At 38.1% G+C, this 18453-nt stretch overlaps 2 protein-coding genes and 2 non-coding genes across 4 annotated transcripts; 1 reads left to right on the plus strand and 3 right to left on the minus strand.

Annotated features, from left to right (window-relative positions):
- The first annotated feature begins 940 nt into the window (after nucleotides 1-940).
- LOC148337106 (myocyte-specific enhancer factor 2A-like) lies at nucleotides 941-17782 on the plus strand. The gene is made up of 10 exons (XM_088295253.1): nucleotides 941-1100; nucleotides 5914-6079; nucleotides 8833-9036; nucleotides 10682-10822; nucleotides 11794-11938; nucleotides 12013-12066; nucleotides 12557-12672; nucleotides 13753-13867; nucleotides 14229-14319; nucleotides 17350-17782. The coding sequence occupies exons 2-10, from the start codon at nucleotides 6026-6028 to the stop codon at nucleotides 17567-17569; spliced, it is 1140 nt and encodes a 379-aa protein (XP_088151379.1). The 5' UTR covers nucleotides 941-1100; nucleotides 5914-6025; the 3' UTR covers nucleotides 17570-17782.
- Nucleotides 14767-16747, minus strand: LOC148337107 (uncharacterized). The gene is made up of 5 exons (XM_088295254.1): nucleotides 16534-16747; nucleotides 15952-15991; nucleotides 15517-15542; nucleotides 15063-15094; nucleotides 14767-14894 (listed from the first exon to the last, which is right to left on the minus strand). The coding sequence occupies exons 1-5, from the start codon at nucleotides 16715-16717 to the stop codon at nucleotides 14874-14876; spliced, it is 303 nt and encodes a 100-aa protein (XP_088151380.1). The 5' UTR covers nucleotides 16718-16747; the 3' UTR covers nucleotides 14767-14873.
- Nucleotides 14960-15031, minus strand: LOC148337108 (small nucleolar RNA SNORD99). Its single transcript, XR_015843705.1, has one exon. It is a non-coding gene; the product is annotated as a small nucleolar RNA SNORD99 (small nucleolar RNA).
- Nucleotides 16072-16211, minus strand: LOC148337109 (small nucleolar RNA SNORA16B/SNORA16A family). The gene has a single exon (XR_015843494.1). It is a non-coding gene; the product is annotated as a small nucleolar RNA SNORA16B/SNORA16A family (small nucleolar RNA).
- Nucleotides 17783-18453: the final 671 nt, after the last annotated feature.

Here is an 18453-nt window from a genome sequence, read left to right on the forward strand (position 1 = left end):
ATTTAGGGAGCAACAATAATGCAATGCCAATTAAAAAAAAACAACTTACATTTTCTAATGAAGAAGCTTTGGTTTATTTTATTGGCAACGTATAGTGTATTTGTTGAGGACAATTTCTCAACACTTCCCCCTCTCCATTTACTAAAATGGTTTAGTCCACCTGATCCAGTCTGCGGAGACCGACCGCTTTTCGCGTAATCAGACTGTGAGTTGAGGCGCACTCTACAAAATGGGCTTGTAGTCCGGTGGTCAAAAACGGAAAGTGAAGAACTATAGGCAGGAGAAAGAAAACAAGGATCGACAATGTGTCACCCAGTTCTTTCATAGGCAAGTTGGGTTAGTGGTTCATGTGATGGAAAGTTCTGGAGCAACAGCTTGTTGATACTTGTTCTATAGATGACAATGTTCAAATTACAATAAATCATAAAAGGCAATTGGCCATTTTGTTTTTGGTGGTGTTTGCAGAAATTGTTTTTGTTTCTCCACAGATTATAATCACTTTTCATTTTAATGAAAAGGGCTATTTAGTATTTAAGTTTTGAATTTTCTGGTGATTAATCTTGAGGATTTTATGTTCAATAATTTAAAGTAAGAGATGGTTTTGGGATATAGGGTCTCAGTCTTGCAGAAAATAATTCAATCTAAATTCATTTCATTTTTATTTTCAGTGCTTACGATACCAAGTAACTGTTATATTGTCTTCCCGAATATGGGAATAGTGAAAATTATCAATAAAATGCATAGTTTTCTTTTCATGGGGCCCAAAATCCCTGACTGCGCCTCTGGTGGCATCAAACATATAAGAAGACGCTTTTTGTAACACAACTTTTTCAATGAGTACTTGGTGAGTAACGAGGAGTACTTCTCTTGGTAGAAAGTGTACATTGCGCTGACGTGTAGTCATGGGGATGACAGCGAGGTGGGCGCGGCTTGTAGTCGGAGCGTGGGCTTCCTCGGGCGGGGAGGATGTGAGCGTGTGTGCAGTGGAGTCGTCTCCTCCTACCCATTGACTCGCTCTTCTTCTCCGCCCTGCTTCTTCTTCTCCTGCTTCCTTTCATCTTCTTCATCTTATCCTTCGTCTTCATCGAAAGTGATAGTCGGTGAGTGAACTTCAGTCCACTTTGGTGCGAATTAATCGTGTGTTCGTCAACCGTTTGTGTCGAAAAACACGCGTTTGGGAATCAACTGTTGACGTCTCGAACGCGCTGTTTTGGGACCTTCAAGATGTTTTGATAATTCATTTTCGACTTTGAGTCACTCGGCTGGGCGAGAACGTTTCGTTCTGGACACTTTAAAGCAACTCTGGAGTGTGGCTCAACTGTGACGCTAGCCAGTTAGCCGTATTAGCTTCATTGTGTAGGGAAGGAATGAAGGATGCTTCCTCAAGTTGTTTTTGCCTTAAAAAGTCACGTTAACTTGTTAAAAGAAGAGAAAAAAAGTCATGTAATAGGAACATGAAGTAAGACCATGCTTGGCCGTTCTTCATAATAATGTATATTTTGGTTGATTCAAAATTAGTTTCATACAACTACAAAGATATGCAAATTTACTATATAAATTTCATTCCATACATAAAAACAGTATAGAAATAAAATCCTACCCCTTCACCATTACTTAAGATTAATTAAAAGATGCATGTAGTATTTTTATAATGACGATCTCCACATACTGAATACATACCACACATACATCTACCGCATATAAACATTTGTATATGCATTAATACTTATATATGTCTGTGCCCATACCTTGGTTTTAGCATTTATTTTGTGTTTTTTATATATTATTTATTATTATATATTATGTTTTATTTACATCCAAAATGTACCTTCAATTTTTTTTATATTTAATAATCCGAAATTTCATTTCATTGTATTTTTTATCTATTTGTACTAGACTTCAAATAATGTTAACATTTTTCTTGCCGTATACAATATATGATATTATTTTTAGTACACCACATTCCTTCAGCATAAAATATTTTGAATATTTTTATTAGATGCTTTTTTAAAAATTCTTACAACACATTTTACCTTCCCACGATTTTTATTTTTCAAATACAACCCAGGCCTCTTGCATATGTGGAGATATTTAAAGTCATTATATTTACATATTTCGACCTACCTCAATGACAAAATAGTATTCCAGTGGTCTTTGTCTAATTTTTTCCTCAAAGGATCATTGTTTTTTTTTATTTATAGATATTATTTTTTAGGTATAATAATTATTTTTTAGGTATATTATTATACCTATATGATGCTAATTACATGACATGTTTCACGTGACACATTTTCTCCCATGTGGTCATGCTTGGACTGACAAGTCCGCTCATAAAAACAAACATATAATTTTAAAATGATGTGAACACGCCACACATCTGCACCGCCGTCATGACATCAGTGGGAAAATCTTAGCCAGTGAAAGACAGCATCATTTAGGGCTGGGTGATATGACCTCAAATAAAATCTCTGGCTTTTCATGTTCAAGAGGGCGTGTGCAGTTTTTAAATAGCTAGCAAGATTTCAATGTAGCCTCACTTTATCACTTCATTATGAGTGCAGCAAACATGGACAGTTATATTGTGTAGTAGTTATTGTACAATTATGAACATGTGTAGTTGTGTCATATAGGCACAGGGAACGCTTTCCGACTTCAACAAAATAGCAATGCTATCAATTCCAAGCTAACATCTATCGTTCTTGATTTCAATGCCAATGCCAATTCAATATTGCTCAAAATTAAAAGTTATGTGGTCTTAAAATAGAATCAATCAATCATATATTAGCAGTGTCAAATAAAACAAACAAAAAAATCAAGAGTATAGTTTTATAAACTGTAACTGGTGATAGAGCTAGGTGAGTGACCTCCGCCCATCGGATATAGAGTGTAAATAGTTGTGGATGAATGGATAACTTGAATCTTAAGAAAAGTCTTTAAACCTAAAAAGTCCAAACCAACACTTTGACACAGAGCACTTTGAGCACCAATACTATATGGAATTGTGATTTCAATAAATGAACTTTTCTTTTTAATCATTTGCCAGTCAATATCACCTAAAAAGACAGTAATTCTGTTTAAAAAAAAAGAGTGAATCTATAAAACTGCGTTGTTGAATGTTTTGCCGTGGAAAATTTGGGTGCCCTTCAGTGCTGGTGCACCCCCCCCAAAAAAGTTGGGCGCACCAATGCATCCAGTGCAAAAAGTTAATTTTGAGCCCTACAATATATGATGGGGGTTGAAATTGCCTGAGAATTTTGTCGGTTCCATAAATGGGATCAGAGGTGTTGGAGTTTAGCGAGGTTTTGCACCTGAACTCATTTGAGTGAGTTCACTGTGAAAGGCACAGGCCAATAAATGCCAAGGTTTTGCTTGTGTGAAAACAAACTTCTAACTTCCACCACACCATCATTCGATGCTGTCAGCGTGACACCTCACCGATGTGCTCGGTCAGCAAGGGGTCGACCCAATTAGAGACAAAGCTGCGGTTGCTAACGAGGTGGAAGGATGAAAGAGCCGCCAATTACTTTGACCCGGTGGTGTTGAGAAGCATCGTCGGTACACATTAGAAGTATTGGCTAATTAGTGCTCATTAGAGCCACCGATGGCGTACAGTATTTGCTGTTTGGTTGGCCGATCCATGGTTAGCATGACACAATGACCGGAAGGTTCTGGTTGTTATGTAGCAACTTTGTGGCAATACGTAAATAGACAGCATTGCAAAGTACTTCAACTTAAGTAAAGAAAAAAAAACTAAGTGAGGAAATGAAAAATGTTTCGAGTGTTTCGAGTATATGTTGAACATTCTCAACTGTCCGACAAGTGTAAAAATAGGTTAGCCACTGTTAATTGAATTGGTAAAGACAGCTTGATACCCATAATAAAAGTAAAATTTTACATGCCTTTTTAATGTTTTTTTGTGTTTACATGTATTTAAGTTAATTAACATTAATTAAATAGTAAGGCATTCGGTATTTTCCCCTCCAAAAGTATTGGAACGGCAAGGCCATGTCCTTTGTGTTTTTTGTATGCCGAAGACGTTTGTGTTTTTGGATCCAAAGATAATTTAGACAGCAGTGTTTTGGATCATCGTCTTGTTGCATGATGATGCTTCTTCTAATTAGTTTGGAGGCATTTTTCTGTAACTTGCCAGACAAAATGATTTTGTGGACTTCCAATTCACTACCATCATGGGTTTCATCATCAATAAAGACTAGTCAGCCCGTTCACAGAAGCAGCCATGCCAGCCCAAATCATGACATGACCTCCTCTGTGCTTCACAGATGAGCCTGTGTGTTTTGGATCCTACGCAGATCCTTCCTTTCGCCATACTTTGGCCTTTCCACTACCAAAGTCAAGCTACGTGTCGAAATAGTCGACTTTGAAATGTGTGCTGCACAGCACAACTCCGCCATTGCTATGTCCATGTTTCAGCACACTTTTCTGCCAGCAAGTCAACATTCTGGCCTGATGACACCATATCTGCTATTTTCCAGCTTTGGTAAAATTCTTCCAGTATAATTCAAAATCCATGAAATCCTTAGTTAATGTGCATCGATTAGAGAAAATGTATATTTTATTGTTTCATAAAACATAAAATGTGAAAAATTGTGTAGCACACACTTTGTTTTCTGCGCTTTTGATGATTTGTTGATCACTTGAGGCTCCTTTAAACCAAACAAAAATAAGTTGCGCAGCAATTGGTTGTCAGTACGGGATAAAGAGATGAGCGTCTGGTTGGGGTTGCACTTACCATTTCTTTATGATGATGGATCATGTGGAGAGGAGGCACCTGGGTCTGTGGTTGCATTTCCAAAATGTGAATAAGGGCAGTGTGAGCGCTACTAGTGTCTTTCATACTGGCTATGATTGGCAGCTCTTTGTTTGCTTGCCATCCTGGGAAGTCTAGTAACAATTCTTTTTTTTTTCTTTCAATGAGGAAATTGAGGTTTCCGCTGTAAATATGCTTGTTTCTGACATATAACCAACACGTTGTCAACGTATAATGCTTTCTTCACACTGAAGGTAAAAGTGACACTTTGCTTCGAGTTTCGCACAAAAGTTTGATTAGGGGATGCTCCAAAGTCAGTCGGCACAGGCTCAGCTTCATGAGGGCAAGCGCTATGGCAAATGGATGAATGGTGCTTTAAGGTGCCGCTGTTACTCTGCGGTATCCAGCCAGGGATGAGCTAAATTGCCTCACTTGATGCCTCCTCCAAGACAGGAAGAGATTAAGAGCAGTGAGGGAAGTGTTGGGGGAGGCGGGAAAAAAAGGCAAGTTCAGCCCTTAAAGTGTTGGAAAGGGAGAGACACTCATGCTAAGGAAGATTTGGATAACGAGAGAGTGAGACGAGGTAGGTAATGATAGATTTGTGCTAAATTGAAACGTCTGAGGTTAAGGCTTGCTTGGGTTTTAATGAACAGGGAAACTATTTGGTTAGCATTTGCGACAGCAATTGAAGATAATCCAAAATATTATTGTGCTCATTATTCGTGTAAACCTGACTTGCACAAGTGTGCTGCACATTTAAAGCATTGCAACAGCAGGGATTTATCCTCATTATGGAAATTTGTGACCCGAGGTATGTGCTTCCAAATCCTAGATTTCTATGAAGGAAATAATTTGTTTTGATGGGGGGAAATTGTTTCAACGTTTGTTTGGTACCAGAAGAATGAAAAATGAAAACAAAAATGAAAGCTAATTTTGAAAAATACCATTTTCATTTGTTTATTCTAAATCTGTAAGGGGCTAAATGGATCGCACATTTGTGAGAAAGAAAAATCTGAGATTTTATTTGAAGCAATGATGTGGACGTCCAAGCTTGTTGATCATTTCGAGGATATTTTTCAAGGAAATAGCGAAATGGTTTGCTCAGTTTTTTTCCTAACATCACTATGTTGTGTGTTTCTGGACAGGTTACATCACCACTGGGACCATGCTTTGAGAACCACCTCAACTTGCACTCGTTCATTCTCCTTCTCCGTCTTACCATTAGTGCGAATCACTTTTTATTTTATTTCCCTGGAGATGGGGCGGAAGAAGATCCAGATCACCCGCATTGTGGATGAGAGAAACCGGCAGGTTAGTCACTTTTCTTTAGTTTACACCGGTTTTATATATATTTTTTTCATATATATATATATATATATATATATATATATATATATATTGATGACTTTCATCCTCCAAATAATCAGGTGTGATAGTCACATATCAAATGAACTGGCCTCTGTGCAACCGAACGCCCAGCATGGCTGACGGAGATGAAACAAATTCCCAAACAAGCGCATCAAGGCTTGCATCAGCATGAAAATCAGGATGTGCCAGTTTCTAGGCTCCAGTCCTCTATATAGACGATATTGATCCCATAATGTGCACAACTGTCACATACACACATAACGTAAACATTATTGCTTGTGGTTTTGGCACTAATTAACTTATTGATTCTGCTGTTAAAAATAGTAAAGCAAATACTATGTATGCTTTGCAAAGGAATCCCTCAAGGATCCGTCTGTGGACTCTCAACATTTTCAGCGGTGAGAATGGCAATTTGGGGTTAGCCCGGTCCGGACGGCACCCTGTCATTTTCAGGGCGGGACACACTAGTCTTCCTTCTTCTCTCCCGGACGTCTCCTGGCGAGCTTCGTGTCGCCCGCCGCTGCCCGCTGGAATCCCACGCGGTGCGACGCTGGCTAAATATATCGGGCAACAAAGGGCGGCCTGTCTGCTAGCGAGGTGGCGACACTGTAAATAGCCACGCGGCCGGGGAAATAAATATGTGTTTGTGTTTAATGTTTGCTGGTCTGGACCGGAGCGTCTCCATGACTGGAGGGGGCTGTGTGCTGACTCTGACTTCCCTATTCCAGGAATGTTGCTTTATCTGTCTCTTAGTGTGGCCTTTTGTTTTGTTATGTTTTTGCCTGAATTTGACAGGAGCCTACCTGAGACTTTAGTTTAAAAAGAGAAGCGCTTGTGCAGAGAGTAGAGCACAATCATTGAGCACCTTCTATTTCATGCATTTTAGCATGCAGAATTAGGTCAGCATAGCTGTGCTATCGTGTTGCTAACCTAACGAAAATTTCCAGATGAAATTGTTAATTTATTTTTATTATTGGTGTATCCTAGGCAAGGTACGTACACACATTAAGGAGTTTTCAGATCTTAAAAAATTGTTGATCTGTGACAGAACTCACACATGAAAATAACGAATCAGGCATTTAACTTTTGGTTGTATTGTGCATTTTGTTCTTCAAAAATGTCAACACACAACACCAAGTTGCAGGGTTTCGTGGAAGGTTTAGCTTTTTAAAGTATCGTTTCAACTCCAAGACAGAATTAGGGTTTGCAAAATTGTGTCTCTTGCCAGGGTTTGGGTTGCAAGTTAGGGCTTTTAGTTATGGTCAGGGGTTGTTTGGGTATCAAATCAAGTTTTGAAGGCATGTTTAGGATTTTAAAAAAGGGTTAAGGTTCCAAATTTGGGTTGGAGCAGGTGTTGGTTTGTTTTCTGTGTGCCTTCCTACCGTCCTTTCCTTCTTTTCTTTCATCCTTCCTTCCTCCCTTTCTGACCACCCCTGTCACCTTCCTTGCTTCCTACCCTCCCCACCTTCCTCTCCCTTTCATACCACCATCTTTGTTTTCTTCACTGCTTCCCACCTTCTCCCCTCCCTCCCCAACTCTATCCCTTCCAACTTTCCTTCCTTCCTTCCTACCGTAAGTTAAATTGGGCATACAGGTACCAAATTTTGGCCTACCCTGTACTTGTATGTAGTTCTGTTTGATTGGCTAAATTGCCAACCATTTCAATATAGTATTGTCTTATCATTCTCTCACTAAAAGATTCAATTCAACGTTTATATTTTTGGACAACTTGCAGTTGTCTCGTCTTTGTAAAAGCTGAATGTTTTCTAAAGCTTTTGTATTGATATTATATTGTTATACAATTCCTAATGAAACATAAACTATAAATAATGATAATATTGCTGCTAATAGTAATCCCTTTTTGTTTGCGTTGTTGCGCGGTGGAGGTTTGGGTCAAGGGATGATGTGGTGTTTACATCCCATCAGAGTTTGTCTTGGCTGAGTTGGATGTTGGCTGGTGTGTATTTATGTTCTCCTTGCCTAAATTTACACACTTTGCCTTCCGCTTTTAGTAACTTCTCTTTTATTTTCTTTATTACTCATCTCTGCTTGTAGACAACACTTGTGTTCTTAATCACGGTGTTTGTGAATCTTTAAAAAGTCTTTAAAATATCCAAAATTTAAGGCTTTCATTGTCCTTACGAATTACATTAACAAAATGACATTAAATCTGCCATTCAGTGGTCCTAAAAATGACAATTGATATAATAATAGCTTCTAAAAATGGTGGATCAGTTAATAGTACTAATTGAATCCACTACTGATGCCGTTTAAAAATGACACACAAAATAATGATAATAATACAAATTAAATGACACATAATGTAATAATGAGAGAATTCAATCTGCTGTTTGCAGGTCCTAAAATTACATGCAAGTGGGAAGCAGAATTAAAACTGGTGTTCATAGGTCATAAAAATTACATGTAATGTATTAAGAATTATAATGTGACTTATACTTACTATAATGACAATAAATCATAATAATATTGATATTGATCAAATCTGCTCCCCATATGTCATAAGTGATTATTACATCTGTTGTGTACAAGTCCTAAAAATGTCACATAATATATTGATAACAGTTACAGCTGCTGATCAATGATTTTAAAAATGACACACATCATAATAATGATCATTCAAACTCCAGAATATTGCTTAATATAATAATAATTAAATGGTTTGTGTGTTCGTGCAGGTGACGTTCATGAAGAGAAAGTTTGGCCTGATGAAGAAGGCATACGAGTTGAGCGTGCTGTGCGACTGCGAGATCGCCCTCATCGTCTTCAACGGCTCCAACAAGCTGTTCCAGTACGCCAGCACCGACATGGACAAGGTGCTGCTCAAGTACACCGAGTACAACGAGCCCCACGAGAGCAGGACCAACGCAGACATCGTGGAGGTGGGACGTCATCCTTTTCATCCCGTTGTCTTTTTGTGGCACTTTCGCTTTCACTTTGTCTCCCCTACACGGGTGGACAAACTTTGGTGCTCAAGGGTCGCATTTGATTTTGAAAATGAACAGATGGGCCACATCACCTGTACATAGGGTTTAAAAAAAAAAAAAAAACTTAAGTGCGTCTTTGTAAAATAGTTCAGTTTAATGATAAAATAATTACTACGTGTTTACACTGTAATTAATCTAGTTATGATTAATTTCACAATTATTAAATGAATAAAATATAAACATTTTAAACATATAATTGTAAAATATTATTTTATTCATAATAATAATAAATTGATGAATGCGATCAATGAATATAAAAATAAAACACAAATAAATACATGTAAAATTTTATATTTTTGGTAATAGAATGATTCATTCTTATTTTTATTAATTTGATAATTTATTAGTTTGATGAAAATCATTCTTAAATGTAAATTATGTAAAGTTGATTTTGAGTTTGTATTATTTACAAGATATAAATTACCTAATTATGTAGTGATCAATGAATATAAACGTGTGGTCCCAGAGCCATACTTTGCCCAAGCTCGCTCAAGTATGAGATTCAGCCGTTACGGTGGTGTTAACCACAAGAAGGCACCTGTGTCAACTGCTCTCGCTTCATTTGCTCCCATGTATCGCTTGTTAGCGCGACGCCCGGACGTGGTTTACATGACGGACGGAAACATTTGCACAGTGTTGACATTTGACTCCAGCCTGCGTCGTCGCCGCATGAGCGTTCGCTGACCATTCGGCACGAGTTTGATTTGTCACGCCAGGAAAGACGACTTTAGCCTCACTGTAGCATCCTCCCTGGGATGAACAAAGCACAGAGACGATAACAACGCCTACTGCCTCATCACGTGTCACAAACAGAATTGCAACACTAGACATTGGAGTCGTGTATGATATGATGTTGGGATTTAAGGTATTAGCCAGATCATATTTCATTTCGCTTGATTGATATTTATTTTTTTATTTTTGGACATTTAAGGCTTTTTTTTTCTTTTTTACTTAAATGCAAATCAAATGTATTTAATATTTGTCATTTTTCCTAATATTAATATTTTAGTATTTTTACAATTTGCTTTTGTCTATTTTCATATTATGTATGTATTTTGTCAAATATATATTTTTTTTGTTTCTGTAACATGTCACAGCATATATATGTATATATACAGTATTCGCGTGTTTTATTCATAAAATTTAGTGTGACTATGTATTTTTTGTAACTGTTTTTTTAATCAATATTTATTTTGTATGTATTTTTATCTCCAATATGTTTATAATATAAAAGTTTTCTGATATATTTGAATTTTCCATTTTATCCAATAGTGTATTTTTTGTATATCATTTTCTTCTTAATTGTTTAATATTTTGTAATATTTTGGGGGGGGGTTCCCCCCAATATAGTGTTTTTAATATTTTTCTCCTCAAGTTTTGGTACTTTCTCCAAATATTTTTGTATTTTTCATCACGTATTTCTCTTTTTATTCACAACATTCTTTCATCTGTTTCTTCATATTAAACAATCACATTACAAATAACATACATTATCCAATATTATAATAATTTTTTTTTTTGTAATGTTTTTTTCCCCAAGGCGCTGACCAAGAAAGAGCAACGAGGCTGCGAGAGCCCAGACGCTGCCGACGGCGCCACATATGCCCTGACACCAAATACTGAAGCCAAGTACAAGAAGATCAATGACGACTTTGACCACATGATCAGAAGCCACAAGCTGGTGGGTGAAGCCTCACCTCCTCCCCCACTCTACGTATCCACAATCAACTCATCTGTGGCATTCAAATACAGCTTTTGCAGTTTTTGTTCAACACTGGTTTCGTTTGACCTTTGCTTATTTTCCCACTTGTTTGGGAGGTTATTATAATGTCTGACAAAACCGATGTTTAACTTTTTTTAACCATAATTCCAGAAGGTATTTGGTGCAAATACAACACTTACTGTCTCAAGAATTTGTGGCCAGTACTAAATAGCATTTGCTAGAAAGCAAAAGCAAAGACAAAAAGCCTAGAGAACATCAAAAGTTTCTTTGGGGTTTTCAGAAATCACATCACTTGTTGTCAGGTGTGTACTTACTCGCATGAGCCTCAATGTGAGTTGCTAACGCATCCAATTTAATTGTGTACTACAATGGCACCAAAGGCTGTTCTATTAGGTTCTGTTGCAGTTTCTGGAGGGTGTGCACACTTGTGCAAGCACATTGTTTCAGTCATGTGTTTTTACTTCCTCTTTCGAAAAGATGGATTTGTTTGCAATTGAGTTGTACAGGTGTACAGGTGGCATTAATGATGTTTTCAAATGATTTTCTAATCTGATGCAAAGATTGATTCGTTTTTTTAAATATTCTTTTTTTTTTTCCCCAAAGACCGACCCAACCCATCTCTTCCTCTATTATGGCGTACCTGCAGTTTAGATGTGGAGTCATCCTGCTACTCAGGGCGGCTGGGACTTATTAGTGCAGTTTGCCTTTGTATGAGATGTGTTTCTTGACCTTGACTGCGTGCTTTGTGACATTTTTATAGCAGTCGAGACACTAGCTTTGAAAACACTTTGTGAAACCATGAAAACCTTTATTCAACTAACTTTTATTCAACCATTGAAAAAGTTGACCCACTGAGCCAGTCAGTTAATCTTGTTAGATGACTTGAGTCATGCTTGAGGTACTGACATGCCGGTGTCACCTGTCTGTAGTCGTCAAGTGTGCCGCAGCAGAATTTGGTGCACGTGGAAGGAGGAGGAAGCAGTGATGGACGAATAATGTCGTTGGCGTCTCAGCACGCTCACCTGCACAGGATCGTCCATGCAACACAAAGGCCAACCAGCACCACCAACACAGGTGTGTGTTTAATATGAATTTGGTTTGTGTATTCATGGACACCAAAAATGTGCTAATTTGTTGTTTATATTTAGATAATATGCAAAGCAGTTCTGATCTGATGCTTCAAAATGGATCTGGACCAGAAGGTACGTTCCTCTTGACAGTCAGATGTGCAGACCCACACGCACACACGCCAACAACAGTTTGAGTTATAGTGATGTTACTCATCTATCCACAGTAGCTAGTTGGTAAACTGGTTGTTTGCTGTCAGCTCAGCATTTAAATTGGGCTTTTCTGCGATACAATTGTAGTAAGACTGGTTGATTGGTTAGTCGTTAGCAGCTCATCAGTAATACAAAACAGTTTGGTGGAGAGAAAGGTGAGTGTTGGTCAGTCAGCCTAATAGTGAAGCGTGTCATCTTCATTCGATATCTTCATCCTGCTTATCTTCATACTCACCGTCCCCGTAGGCCACGCCTCGTACGAGCGCTGCCATTATGTAACATCAAGCTCAATAATTCAGTGTGACCTCCTCTATAATAAATAATAGCTGCACTCTCATGCTCGTCATCCTTCTGCTGTTGTAGAGCTTTTTTAAATTATGGCATGACGTAAATGTTAACTTTTTTTGGTTAGTGAACGGCTTTGTGGAATCAACTCGAAAAATCCTCCCGCCCAAATCTCCGATGCTGGCACGCAAGTCTGACCTGCGAGTGCTCATCCCCGTGTCCAAAGCTGGGATGGCCACGCTGGTATGTGTGTGTGTGCAAGTATGCAATTGTGTGCCTTTACATTACACTTTTGTGACTCAGCTTGCGTGTTTCTCACTACATCTTTAACATTTATGCAAAACATTTTTAATACGCAAAATCCAAATCCATTGTAGATCAAAATATGTTGCAATTTGCTTTTTCTTTTTAATATATTTATATGCTTTCGCATTTAAAGAGATACTTTACTCATTTTCAGCAGTAAAAAGTTAATATTTTGTCTATAATGAATTAAAAAAATGACATTGTGTTGAGGACTCAGGTAACAACCAGCCATGGCTCAGTTTGTGAACTGTTTCTCACCATTTGTGGCCTTGTTGGCGAGTCACTAATCCATGAGCCCAGCAGTGTGGGGAGCCCCTATAAAATTAAACGTCAACAGATTGCACCTAATTCCTATTTTTATGCCGTTCTTTAAATCACAGAAAAATTCTGGAAACCATTTTCAAATATTTTTATATGTATAAATGATTTCCTATACAGACTTTAAAATACGCGCACTGAAGTTAGTGCCTACTTTGTAAAATAATTAAATTATAAAACAAAATATGGCCAATTATTCATTGCAGCTACCGTACTTGAGTGAGCTGTGTGAAAAACTACACTAACGGCAAGTGTGTGTGATACATCCACTAATTTGTCACGAGCTCATGAGTTAGTACGCGTTAACATGGTGACCTCATCCAGGGTGTGGTCATTGAAAGGACACCAGACTCAAACTTCAACTTCCTGTAGTTAAAAAAAAACAAATACTCATAACTTGTGTGCGCATTTTATACTTCGTATAAAAAAATGATTTATACTCCTGTCTTTTTAGTCTGTACTGTTAGTGGTTAAACACAAAATCATTATCCTCTATTTTTGAAGAAAACTTGGAATATTCCCTTCAATGAGGAAAAAGTAACGGAACATCTATAATAGAGGTGTCAATGCTGCCACCACGTGGCTAGAAATGGCAGCACAGCAGTAATTAACATTTGCTCTTGTAAGATTCGGTGATTGACAATTTGGGTGGACGTGCAGGACGCTCTAATTCTGTCAGTATGATTATCATGTTTTCAGGGTGAGCCGTGTCATTCGAGTCCAGCTTTGAGCACGCCGGTGGTCTCCATCAGCACCCCCAGCATGGCTCAACACAACCTGCTTTACAGCACCATCAACTCTGCGTACACCAATGGTAACAACACATCTACAATATTTTAAGACACCATGTTAGCAGCGTCAAAAGCTAGATTTACTCCTGATAAAGAGGAATGGTATCTAAGCATTTAATCAACTAAAGAGTACTACTAGCCATATAGCAAAAAGATGTAGTTGGTGAACATTTCTTTTTAAATGGGGAGGCAGGGACACTGTCATATTTTACACTTGAAATTTAAAAATCACCAAATCCAAATTTGTGCATTTTCAAATCCAAAATGTTATTTAATCATTTTATGCATGCTTTGATTCTTACCCATTTTTGAATTGAGGATGTTATAAAATAAGCCATCTGCGAGGAGAATAGAATTGGCTTAATGAAATTTTGGTTTTGTCAGATTACGAACTGAGCAGCACTGAACTGTCAGGTTTTCCCTCCCCTGCCGGATCATCTTTAAACTCCATGACCACATGGCAACAACAAATGAGGTAAGATGGAACAATTTGACCAGCACATGCTTTTTTGTGGAATAAAACCAACCCAGGAAAAAAAAAGACAGTTAAAGTACAGTGAAAATCTTAAAATATTGTCCACAAAGCCTTGTAATTGTATATAGAGGCTGGCCAAAAAGTTTCCTATTAGACAAAGTTATGGCGCGACTACATTTAAAGAGGTCTCAAACATTGCCTTGGCGGAAGTGCTTCGCCAGAACAAAACCGTTTTTCGGCAAATACATTTAAACAAATTTAGCTGCCACCCTTTCCCCAAATGCTAGTGAGGTTTAGATTGTTGCTGTCAAGTCATTTAGCCATTACTTTTTTCAGAGTTGACCAAGAATACTTTAAGACAGACCCCCCCAATCCCTTTTGTCAGAATCAGAAAGTCCTTTGTCATTGTGCAACAAGATGAGGTAGTATGCATGTACAAGCCAAACATAATATACAAAATATGGTTTATTTGCAAATCCAAATTATATCCAATACAGGAAAGCCCAAGTTATATTAAAGCACAGAAGCCAGAATGCCAAGAACTCCAGGGTGGTTCACACGAAGTCCCCAAAAACCTGAGGGGGATGGAAAACAAAATCAGTGTGTTTCAAAGATATTAAGACAACATTCATTAGTATAGGCTTGATCTCAGTCCCATATCCGCAAGACTCATCCAGCAGTCTCTATTTGTAAAAGGTCATCATAAACCACAAAAAGCCTGCAGAAACCAACAGTTTACATACCTTTAGACTGCCAGTCCCGAACACTTGACAAACTAGGAAAAAAAAGGTACAAATAAAATTTACAACAAATCCAGGTTTGTGAAAATTTAATACAACCATTATTTATCTGTGGGACAGGTGAGTGGCCGCTTCTGGCATGGTAGTGTCAGAACAGTCAAATGCCTACCCGTATGTTCTAACATGCACTTGGGACGGCACAAGCTACACACAAGCCTGACCCTTAGGAGAGCATGCATACGTACTTCACCACACTCAGTTGGGGACATCTAGCAAAAGGGTTACGTTTCATGGTTAGTCTATCGTTTACTGAACCAAACATTAGCTTTTAAATTACTTTTTGCACAACTAGCTGTTCCACATGGAGCTAAATGGAAACATTTGATTGCTGTTGGTTCACCCTAAAATTTCACCTAGAAGCCCAACATCTTTATTAGTACACCAATTAGTCATTTACCTGAATGCCACTCAAGCCTTTTCAACCTAAAATGAAAAATACTATTAGATTATATTACATGAATCAATTCAGGCAATTGTTTGCAACATGGCTCAGTAATTGAAGAATCAGTCACAGATCTCAGTGAGGGCAAGTTTGTCATCACAGCCAGAGGTAGATGCATAGTGGAACTGCCTTTGTCTTTTCTTAGGATTTTGGTTTGTGCATCATTGATCACTAAATCAGGGTGGGGACATCATTGTGCCATTTCAGATGCAAGTTTCTGTCTTTTTGGAACAAAAAGTATCAGAAGTACTGGCTGTACACCAGTTAGCTTTTGTGTATTGTTTTATAGGCAAGATTTACCATAGACGGCAATATTAACTGTCTAATAATGAATCTCCAGATTGTTGGACGCTGGCAGTCCCACTGTGTGTTGTAATCATTTAGACATACCTCTGATGTGTAGGCCTCAGGCAGAAAATAAGCACACCGCCTACAGAAAAAGAAAACTACTTAAGTGAAAAGGAAAACTACATAAGTTCTCGTGGATTTGTTAAGAATTCTAAAAGTAAAAAATATCCTTCCCCAAATTGTTGCTGTATCAGTTATTTGTTGCAACCGAACAGCGACCGTCGGTGAAAGTTTTCATGTCGGCTTCCGTTTGACCGTTTAATGCTACTAAAAGAGCAACAACGTCTTCGATGGGAGCCTGGCAAGCGTTTTAACAAGTTTACGGTACACGTTCTGACTAAAAAGGGACAAGTTGCCTAAACCTTTGTAGATCAAAGAAATATACATTTGCCATGAAGCTAAATAGCCTAGATTACAGTTTTTTGGGGCCAACATGCGTTAGCAGGAGCAAGTCCGTCGACCACGTGCCGTATGGACCATTCAAATGCACGGAGCTTCAGTTTAGCCCTTCTTTTAGTGTACATTTGAACACTCTTGCTTCTACTACGATTCCATGCAGCTTTTGTCAGCCTTATATAAACGTCGTACAACGGCTTCGTCAATGACGCAAATGTGTGAACTTACCTATCGTCTCGTAGTCCAACCAGTAGCACTGGCCGCCCGAGTTTAGGGAGAGGAGAAAGAGAGCCTGAACTAGCGTGTTCCATTTATATAAGGCTGCAACGTCACATACTCCCTCATGTTGATTGGGTCGTTCTTCTTCCTGGTGCATGATGGGAATTGTTATTTTTAAAAGGGTTTGCGTCATCCCGTCCAAACGAAGTTTCTGTCTCAACTGACGGTAGACATTTATTTTTTTAAGAAAAAAATTTACTAAAAAAAAAACCTGTGTGTGCAGCTTCAGCTATTCATTTGACTGTCAGTTTTTATTGTTTTTATGCGTCCTCACTGTTTCTCTTCCTTTTCATAAATACGATAATTTAGTCTGTTTTTAATAGTGTTGATAATTAATTGAATCTGAATATATTTAAATAATACATTTATGTTTTAGTTTATTTTCAACATATGAATTAATGATTAATGAACAATGACGTAAATGAATCAATTTCTGAACAAAAGGAAAACAAACATATTATCAAATTTTAAGGCAAAATGACAAAAATTGCAACAAACATTACAAGACTCTTGATATAAATGCCAAGGATCAAAGGACATGGGACAAAACTGGACTTTATTCATGTTTTCATTCTGGGGAGTTGCTAGGAGAATTTTTGGGGGAAAAATATTCAATCCATTTCGGAGTAAAACTTTAATTTAATACATTGTAGCCGCAAAGGAATGTTAGAAAGGTTTGTTGTCTTTGTCATAGTGCCGTTGGCGTTGTCCCCCCAAAGTGTAATGTCTTTACCTCCTTTTCTCTTGCCCACTCCATGTTTGCAGGCCAGGCATCACCACCAACCACTGCAACATTAGCATTAAGGACGAGCCCCCCTCCCCACCTCCTCCTCAGGGCTATTTGGCTCCCTCAGAGGGTAACGCACAGCGAGAAGAGCATCATCTGCGCCGTCACCCCGACTTCCTGCCGCTGGCCGTTGCACGCTCGGAGGTTGACGAGAGTGCGGCAACCAAGCGTCTTCGCATGGACAGCTGGGTCACCTAGATGAATAGTTGCCGTTATGCAGATTTAACTGACGCACTTCCTGCTCTCAGGGTCGCTAAAAGCAATAATCACCACATCCTGCCCCCCAAAATATATATATATTTAACATGCCACAAGATGCTGATGAGGATATTGCTCTGTATGAATTATAAAAATGTCTCTCTATTGTTGTGTATATACTACTTTACCTTTAATATATCACTTTTGCTGTAACCAAGTATGGATCTAGCGTTTTTCTTACAGGCACAAATTTTATGTGTTTTTACTGATCGTGGGTCCTTTTTTCCAGCATGGTGGACCAATGATTATCACATCTCCTGCACAGTTCTGAATATCGGGGTTTAAATGTCAACTCAGGAGTTTAAATGTTCTTCCCGTGCTTACGTGGGTTTGCCCATATACTTCGGATTCCTACCATATTCCAAAAACGTGCATGTCAGCTTCAGTGAAGACACTAAATTGTCCATAGACGTTAAAAGGGGAAGTCACGTCAGTATTTTCTTCATAATATATGCCACTGCTTGTCTAAATCCGGTAATCTGATTAATACAATTAATACATTTGTTGAATATGAATTAAGCAGAAAAATCCACCTTTTTTTAAAATAGCCACCAATAAACAGTCTTATAGATTGATTCAAAAGTAAAAAAGGTGAAGGTTTGTGGGACATTGATGGAATGTGAAGGGGGAATAATTAAAGATAAAGATAAAGATGTCCTTTATTAGTCCCACAATGGGGAAATTTGAGACTCATTTCTTCGCAGTTGTCTGTGGTGTTCTCGTGGTGACTATAGGAAATTAAACACATCCTGTACAACCTTTGCACAGGGGTGCAAGCGACTCGACAAAGAAAAAAAAATACTGAAAGACTGACAATAGCTACT

This window comes from Idiotropiscis lumnitzeri, chromosome 5 (assembly GCF_059441095.1).
Source record: "Idiotropiscis lumnitzeri isolate Australia: NSW breed Sydney's pygmy pipehorse chromosome 5, RoL_Ilum_1.0, whole genome shotgun sequence".
NCBI classification, from domain to species: domain Eukaryota; kingdom Metazoa; phylum Chordata; class Actinopteri; order Syngnathiformes; family Syngnathidae; genus Idiotropiscis; species Idiotropiscis lumnitzeri.

What these genes read in the sequence shown, in the direction of transcription:
- LOC148337106 (XM_088295253.1), top strand. Translation starts at nt 6,026, where the DNA reads ATGGGGCGGAAGAAGATCCAGATCACCCGCATTGTGGATGAGAGAAAC. An exon ending in TGATCAGAAGCCACAAGCTG is followed by an intron (nt 10,823 to 11,793) that starts GTGGGTGAAGCC and finishes ACCTGTCTGTAG; the next exon opens with TCGTCAAGTGTGCCGCAGCA. An exon ending in AACCAGCACCACCAACACAG is followed by an intron (nt 11,939 to 12,012) that starts GTGTGTGTTTAA and finishes GTTTATATTTAG; the next exon opens with ATAATATGCAAAGCAGTTCT.
- LOC148337107 (XM_088295254.1), bottom strand. Translation starts at nt 16,717, where the DNA reads ATGACGCAAACCCTTTTAAAAATAACAATTCCCATCATGCACCAGGAA. An exon ending in AAGGCTTGAGTGGCATTCAG is followed by an intron (nt 15,095 to 15,516) that starts GTAAATGACTAA and finishes TTTTTTTCCTAG; the next exon opens with TTTGTCAAGTGTTCGGGACT. An exon ending in TCGGGACTGGCAGTCTAAAG is followed by an intron (nt 14,895 to 15,062) that starts GTATGTAAACTG and finishes CATCCCCCTCAG; the next exon opens with GTTTTTGGGGACTTCGTGTG.